Source organism: Oryzias melastigma, linkage group LG11 (assembly GCF_002922805.2).
Source record: "Oryzias melastigma strain HK-1 linkage group LG11, ASM292280v2, whole genome shotgun sequence".
In the NCBI taxonomy this organism is placed as follows: Eukaryota; Metazoa; Chordata; class Actinopteri; order Beloniformes; family Adrianichthyidae; genus Oryzias; species Oryzias melastigma.
Genome location: NC_050522.1, coordinates 23,010,737 through 23,019,220, shown reverse-complemented (window position 1 = coordinate 23,019,220; position 8,484 = coordinate 23,010,737). Strand labels below are relative to the sequence as shown.

Genomic DNA, 8,484 nt, shown 5'->3' with positions numbered 1-8,484 from the left:
CAGAAAGACCAGCTCCAGTCTGGAGTTGGTACCCAAATATCATCCTTGATGGAGAACGATGTCCACCGTCTAAAGTGTTAGCTTAGCAGCTCTTTCAGTGACAGACAGTAGTTACATTTTAACTGTGACTATTGATGATACAACGGTCACGGTTTTCCTAAATTGTTTTTATTTTCGTCTCTTTACTGGGAAATTCAGAAAGCCATTTAAAAAATTTATTTATTGTTATTTACATTTTTAATTGACCTCATAAAACATGCTACAGAGCCAAGGAACTCCTGGAACTTTTTTTCAACTTTACACAAAGAAAAAATAATTTCATTTAGGTTAAAATTTAACTTTACTGTTTATTTCACTTAAAAAATAAAAATAAAAGATGCTGCACAGCTTGTTACTTCCTGCTCCTTAAGGGGCTCAACGATTTCCTTTTACTATGTATTTGTTCTTTAAATAATAAACAAAAGTTTATAGTTGGTGTTTGTTTTTTTTCTTCTAAATTTTGATGCAAATGAATATCGACTTTGGGTTATTGCCTACAAATAATATTACAGTCTAAAGCCGGATGAACACTGACCATCTACTTCCGGTTTAATTTGAATATCATTTTAAAAATAAAATACAAATGACTTTATTTTGTGACAAGATAGTTTTTCTAGTAGCTGTGCTAACTTTATGACTACAAAAACTAATTTACAAAACTGTTTTCCCCATAATAATTATGTGCTGTAGTAACAGTTCAGTTAAAACTCTGTTTTTCTCGAAGTTTTTGAAACATTTGTCTTCTAACGTCAGCGACCTGAATCGTTGCCTTCCAGGTATATTTTGGGCTGCCGGCAGAGCTCCAGTAGGCGGCGCTGGCGGGCGATCTCTAGCTTTGAGCGGGCAATCTCCTCCTCGTACTCCGCGATGGTTCTTCCGAACACCCCGAAGATTTCCTCCGCAGCCGCAGTCAGCTGCTGGTTGATGAGAATCCTCAGCATCTCGATTTTGGACATTTCAGCGATAGTTTGGTTGAATCCGTGAAGATTTGACGGACTAAAACTCCTAGCCTCGAATGCTGGGGTCCAGCTGCTTGTTTACCCGCTACACTTCCGGGTTAGATTCCACGCGCATGCTCAGAGAGGGTTCTGGTTTACTGGAAGGACAATGTTTCAGCGCCGCCTTGTGGAGAGGAGGACTAAATGAGTAGAAAATCTGATTAAAAAAACATTTTTAATTGTTTTATACATTTTTTCTTTTAACAATAGGAACAAATATAACTGATCTTCTTTTCACAAAACAAAAAATAAAATTATATAGATCATACCAAATGTATATTAATACAGTTAAATTAATAACATTTTAATGAGACAGATGAGACTTATTTATACAAAAAGTAATCATAGATCCTAAATAAACATTACTAATAACACTCAAATGGACAAAACAGCCATTCTTACCATAAGCAATTTCTTTAAAAAAGTAAATAATCTGAATAGTCAATTTAAGAAATGTTACATTTGATTGAGACGATCAGATTCATAGAAAAGTGAAAATACACACAGTGAAAAAAAAGTAATATTTAAAATAAAATGCAGATAAAACATGAATAAGTATTTTAAAAAACGGTTTTGGAATTATGCATATGCTTGTTTATAACTAATGTTTCAATTGCTTGATTATTTTATGCAACACTGATCACTAAATACATGATTTATAGTGCAGAATGATTTGATGTATTGTTCCGGAATTTACTAGAAGAAGATCAAGCATGATTCATGCTGTATTGAGTTCTTTGAATCAAAAATTAGTTAATAAATCAGCCAAACTTTACTGAAATATAGTTTTAAACATTTAAACACTTAAATAGGCAATTATTTAAAGATTTCAAACAAAATGATGTTATAAGATCTTCTCCAAATATGGAAAGATCCTGCTTGTATTTGAAATGAAAAGAACATGATCTAGAAATAAAATTAAAATACAAAGTTGCCTAATGTTTGTAAAATACACCAGAAGTTTTATTTTTTTCAAAAAATGTTCGTTTTTTTTTTTCTCCTCAAAGTCATCTTGGGTAACTTGAACATAAAGAATGAAATGTAAATCCTGTGGGGAACAAAGGCACAATATTTCTTCACTTCCTTCTCTGGGATTTATACCGAATCATTTTGGTTAGTTCATCAGTACAAATCAAAAGTATTTTTAAGTCCTGACACCATTCACCAACTATTAAACTCCATATTACTTTACCCTGCAATGTCTGTAGCTCTGTTTTTATTTCTGATTTTGCTAAATTCATGTCATTTGGTTTGTGTTTACTACTTTCATCCACTAGATGTCCTCAGATACTTCTATTTTGGCTTAAAACTTATTTCAGATTTCATTTAGATCCACTTACACTGCTGAATTTTCAAAATCTGTTTAGTAGATAATTTTATCTCGTTAACTATTTTTCCTACAATTCTGAAATGAAAAAAAAAAACATTTTTTAAATCAAATTACCAGTACTATACTAACTCTATGAATCATCTGCTACAGTCTACACCAACTCCTTTTATTGGAATCCACCTTCAAAGTAAAAAACTAGAATTTTGATTGATTGCACATGAGAAGAACCTGGTTCCTGTAAGTGGAAACACTTTGCATCAGCAGCTCCATGCTCCAGTGCTCTGGGAGACTTTATAGTCCTGAGAGTTGAAGACTGGATGACTGACAGCTGTCCTTCATCACAGCAGAAGACACAGAAATCCTCCTCCTCCTCCTCATCACTAAAAGCATGACTTTGATCTGCGTCCTCATCTGGACTCTCCTCTGCTTCATTCAGGGTGAGGAAGATCATGTTTGTGTCATGTGAGAATCATCTGGAGTGCAGCTGAGTTTCTCCTCAGCATCTCATGTTCTTTGTGGTTCTTCTCTCTCTGCAGGTTCTGTTGGACAAAATGTTGTTGTGACTCAGCCAGCAGCTAAATCAGTGCAGCTCGGTCAGACCGTCTCTATTGACTGTAAAGTCAGTCAAGAAGTAGGTTGGGATGGTTCACGTAATAATAAACGATACTATCTTACCTGGTACCATCGGAAATCTGGAGAAGCTCCTAAAGCTCTGATCAAATTTACATCAGAGAGATTTTCAGGAATCTCCTCCAGATTCAGTGGAAGTGGAACAGGAAATGGAATTGACTTCACTCTGACCATCAGTGGAGTCCAGGCTGAAGATTCAGGAGTTTATTACTGTCAGAGTATACATGGTGGTCCTGTAATCACACAGTGAAAAGTCGTCGTACAAAAACCTCCTTCATCAGAATGAACTGAAACTCATTTGAATGTTTCTGCCTCAAGTTCTTCCAGAAACTGAAACTCTGATTTACTGTAGAAACACTAAACAGATGAAGAAAAACACAATTCAAAGAATTTTGGTGTTGATGAAGGTTCTCTTCATCCTTGTGATGTCTTGAAGTTTAGTTGTGGTATCTGGACTGGAGTGTTTCCTCTTTAAAACTTTTAACAAATCATCACTGAAAGAAGACTTTAACTCCAGACACCACAGCTCAACTTCAAGACTCTTCTTCTGGTCAAAACATCTTCAGTGTCTGTAGATAAAAGTGATTCATCCTCATAAAAATGATCATGTGACTGAATAAACTGGGCACATTGTTAGAAAACATGTTTCAGTGAAAGAAGATCTAATCCGGCTGAACATCTGCAGGAAACTAAACCCAGTGAAACAAATTTAAGGATCAATTTGAATAGTTGTCTAAAAGTCTAAAAGTTTTACCTCTTAGTTAAAAACTAATATTTCTAAATGTTTTGTTTTATGTTTCACGTAAAAACATTCTAACATCAGACTTTTTTAAACAGATTCATACTAATAAAATTATGAATTAGAAATGAGCGTAAATAAATGTATTATTATGTTAGTTTCTGTCCTCTATTTGTCAAGTATAAATAAAGTCTATCATGTGTGTTTACAAGTTTCTATACTTAATCTGGACATAAATAACCTGGAGTCCAGAATAAAACAACATAACAATAAAAAAATAAGAAATTTACTGAAACACTTCTTAGAACATTAGTTGATAAAAATAACAATTATTTATCTGATATGTTTTTTTTAAACAGTCCCTGCACTGGCTCCCTGTCAGCCTCAGGATGGATTTTAAGATTCTTTTATTAGTTTAGAAGAGTATTAGTGGTCTTGGACCTTTTATCTATCTGAGTTACTTTTAGTCTATGAGTCTCCAAGAACCCTCAGGTCCTCAGGTGCAGGCCTGCTAAAAGTGCCAACAAAAACCCACAGCGAGGCCTCGTTCCAGCACAGCGGACGTCGCTTGTGGAACAGCCCGCCTGAGGAGGTGAGGACTTCATCAACTGTGGAGGCTTTTAAAAAAAAAAACCCTCAAAACTAATCTTTTTAGGTTACCTTTTAACTAGCTTTAAATGTTTTTTTGTGCTATTTATAAATTTATATACAGTATCTTATCTTACTTGTTTTTATAAATTATTACTATTTGTTATATTATCATAATTATTAACTTCTTTTTTTAATTTTAATTAATTTATTGGCTTGTTTCTTTTACTTAATCTTTGCTTTTAAACTAGTGTCTTCTCACTCTTGGCTGGGTCGTCTGCTTTCGGGCCCGGGGGTCACGGCCCTGCTTGTCCCCATTGTTCCCTTGTCCGAGTTCCTCCTTGGGTGGTGGGGTGCTGGGGGTTGTGGGGCTCTGGCTCTTTGGGTCAGGAAGTTGATGACCAGCTGACAAGAAGTTAGGGCTAACAACGTCTTCAAGGATCTCTCTCGTTCTATTTTAATTTACTCATCTTGTCTTTTCTAATATATGTCTGTATGTGTGTGTATATGTAGGTGTGTATGAGTTTGTATGAGTAAGTATATATGTATATGTATATGTTTATATTAGAGCTGTCAGGCGATTAAAAATTTTAATTGCGATTAATCGCATTGTCCATAGTTAACCTTGCGATTAATCGAAAATTAATATGTGGCCTTTTTTAGGATAAAAATGTGTGCTTTGTGGAATTTAGCAGTTCTACATTAATTATGAAAACAAGAATGGCAAAACTAATAGTTTTCATCAGAAATAATTTATTTTGTAACATTGTATTGAGATAAACTTTCTTAACAATAAAAGGCTGTAACATAAAATTCCTAACAAAAGCCCAAGTGCAAGTGAAGGGCATTTTAAATTCAAAACTTCAATCAATGTTCAGTAAAATAAAATAAAAAAATCAAAAACAAAATTTCCATAACACTTTTATGTTCATTTTTTGTTAGGACCAAATCAAAAATCCTCCTCTGTTGAACTGCAGTAATGAATGAAATAGAGATTTATCATTTCCAATTAACTTGTGTTTTTTAAAACATTAAAGACTGAGACATATACACATATAAACATATACGTATATATACACATATATACACACAGTTTGACAGTCTGTTACTGCCGCCGCATTCTCTGGCTGCAGCTCGATGCAGCGACGTGTTCAGCGGAGCTCACGCCATGAATATGCCGGCAGACAGACCGCTATGCTGGGGCTGTATCATGCTTAAACCTCCAAAACTTTGGGATATTTTGCATATTTTCGCGCGGCGAAAGAGGGACGGGCCACACACTCAAAGCTGAGATTTATCTTTTCATCTACAAATAACTGGCGTTGTTTAAACTACATTTAAAACGTCCCCCGGTGCGCTTGCTGTTCGGAACGTCGGGGGTCCGCAGCTCTCGGGACGCGGCGCCGGACGCGAGCCGGTACCGCCAGACGGGGTACTGGACGCGAACCAGAGCCGGGTTGAGGTGCAGGAGCTCTCCGTGTCCTGGCCCCGGGCAGGTTCTAGCTAGCAGCTCGGTGGTTCGAGACCCGCCTGTGATCTAGTGAGAGCAGCCGGTGAGTTAGAGGGCGATGACTTAGGGACACCTGCGCGCGGTATGGAAAGGCACGTATGAGAAAATTTGAGATTAATCCTTCAAAAAAAATGTCGCCGTCATGAACATGTCAAATTAACACGTAATTAACGCGACAAATCTGACAGCCCTAGTATATGTGTATATATGCATATGTGTATATGTGTATATATGTATATATGTATATGTTTATATATGTATATGTATATATGCGTATATCTGTATATATGTATATGTGTATGTGTATATATGTATATGTTTATATGTGTATATATGCATATGTGTATATATTTATGTTTGTATGTGTGTATATATGTATTTGTGTATATGTGTATATGTATACATGTATATGTGTATATATGTATTTGTGTATATGTATACGTGTATATGTGTATACATATACACATATTTACGGAGGCAACCGTTTTAGGCCTCCGCGTCGTGCGTTAATTTCTCATAACACACACTTCGTTGGGTATTATCCCTTACATCTCACAGTCGTGGTTCAAATCCCAGCTGCTTTCTATTTGGAGTTTGCTTCTTCTCTCCATGAAAATAATGGTTTTCTCCACATCAGACTTCCTCCCTCAGTCCAAATAATTAAATGTGTGATAGGTTAGTTCTTGAATTGACCCTCAAGTGTGATTGTGAGTGTGTGTTGTTGTGTGGTTTTGTGATGAACTGGTAAACTGTCTAGAATGTCGTCCACCTTCACCTGACAGTAACAGGATGAACTCCATCAATACAAAATGAATTTAATGGGTTTAGTAGATTCATGGAGGATGAAGTTTTGGTCTTAAATCATCTTTAACTAATTAAATAATGAAAATGTCCTCAAAGATGTAGAAATTTATGTTTGAGATTTAGAAATAACAAATCAAACAACTTAAAGGAGTCATTTTTATTTTGCAGAAAGTATCAAAAATCAACAATTTTTATGGAACACAAAGGAGAAGATTTAGAAAAGAAAATCAAATTAAGCAGAAAACTTAGTAAAAGCAAAAACAAGTCACTGAGGTGGTGACTAGGAACAGGTGTTTCTCCTCAGAGTCTCTGAGACTGGAGTCTGGGAGTCCTGGGTGGCCTCACAGGTCACAGAGTCCACCTTCTCCCACTGGTCTGCAGAGAGCCTCAGGGTGCTGCTCCAGCTGTAGAGGCCGTCCTTCTGCAGCACCCCGGGGCTGCTGCTCTCCTTCCAGTTGCTGCTGCTGCTGCCGACCACCTTCCAGGACAGAGCCCAGCCTGAAGGGAAGCCATTGTTGGCCAGACACAGGAGTGTGGCCTTCCCCTGATCCATGGAGGGGGACAGCACTGTCAGGGTGGGACGGACATCACCTAGGAGACACCAATCAGCTTAGAGGACAGGAAGCACACAGGCAGCTGTCAATCAAACTCCTTGACTGTGTGAACGTTGATGTTCTCCTTGAAGAAGTTTCTGTCAGATGTTTGTTTCTGCTCCATCAGTCACTCACTCACACACTGTTTCACTTCCTTTAAGAAAGCTCTCATGCAGATCAGCACACAGAGTCCTCATGAGGACAAACGCTCTTTGGAGCAAATTCAAACAAGAAGATCCATCATTTTCATCTTTCTTCACTTATTTCATCAACACTTCAACAAACAGACTGAAAACATTTGTCTTCTTTAAGATTATTAGATCAGTCAAAAACATCAACTAATGTCAAAGAAACATCTTCAAAATAGATCAATGTTATTTAAGAACCAAGAGTTTCTAAGAAAATATTCAACCTGTGACCCCAAAAGAGATTATGCAGATTAAAATTAAAAAATAATTTTAAACATTTGAATTATTTTGTTAAAATACTAAATTGAACATTAAATTTGCTAAAGAAATATTTATTTTACTGTTTAAACACACTTTTAAGACAAAGTAGCTGTAAAATTATTTTACATTAAAATAATTATTAATTTTTCAAATAAAAGAAAAAAATTCAATATTTAAGTAAAACTTGAAACAAAATTTAGGGGCTAAAAAGTAAAAAAAAAATTCAAAATTTCAAAATATAATTTGAGATTTTCTAGAAATTCACAATTTCAATCAACAATTTCTCAAAGATAGTAAGATAATAAAACTTCAACTTATAAATATATTTAGAAACTTACTTCCAAAATCCAGTCTTGTTCCTCCACCAAACGTGAACCACAGTGATACAAACTAACTGAGTCGTCGTACAAAAACCTCTGACTGCAGAGAGACACGCTCTCTGACTTTGAACACAACAAAATCAACTTCTCTTTACAATTAAAACTGTCTTTTTAAGTCACATTTTATAATAATTTAAGAGAAAATTCCTAAATAGTAAAAGAAAAGAATAATATTTTTTAAAATAATATAATCTGTTTCATGCACAAAACTGCACATTCAGATTATAGAAGTAAGAATTAAAACAGAAAACACAAAAAGTCCTTGTTTTTTTATGAATGGGCTATTTAACAAAATGTAAAATCTGGTCACTGGTTAATAAAAGTTTTAAAATGTTGAACTTACTTCCAACCTCCAGTCTGGTTCCTCCACCAAACGTGTACCACAGTGATACAAACTAACTGAGTCGTCGTACAAAAACCTCTG

At 35.5% G+C, this 8,484-nt stretch overlaps 1 protein-coding gene and 2 gene segments (V, D, J or C); 1 reads left to right on the top strand and 2 right to left on the bottom strand.

Moving 5' to 3' along the window:
* The window catches only part of LOC112162393 (zinc finger and SCAN domain-containing protein 12), a 3,167-nt gene extending 2,041 nt beyond the window's left edge, over positions 1-1,126 (bottom strand). The window contains exon 1 of the mRNA XM_024298207.2: positions 797-1,126. Within this exon, the coding sequence (XP_024153975.1) occupies positions 797-995 (199 nt within the window). The 5' untranslated portion in view covers positions 996-1,126. The remainder of the gene's footprint in view (positions 1-796) is intronic.
* Positions 1,127-1,659: 533 nt separating this feature from the next.
* LOC112162464 lies at positions 1,660-3,402 on the top strand. The segment is given in 2 exon segments: positions 1,660-2,804; positions 2,904-3,402. Coding segments are annotated over 2 exon segments (393 nt in total).
* Positions 3,403-6,775: 3,373 nt separating this feature from the next.
* LOC112162450 overlaps positions 6,776-8,484 on the bottom strand; it is a 2,262-nt gene continuing 553 nt past the window's right edge. Inside the window, 2 exon segments of the C gene segment in view lie at positions 6,776-7,229; positions 8,404-8,455. Of these exon segments, the coding sequence occupies positions 6,919-7,229; positions 8,404-8,455 (363 nt within the window).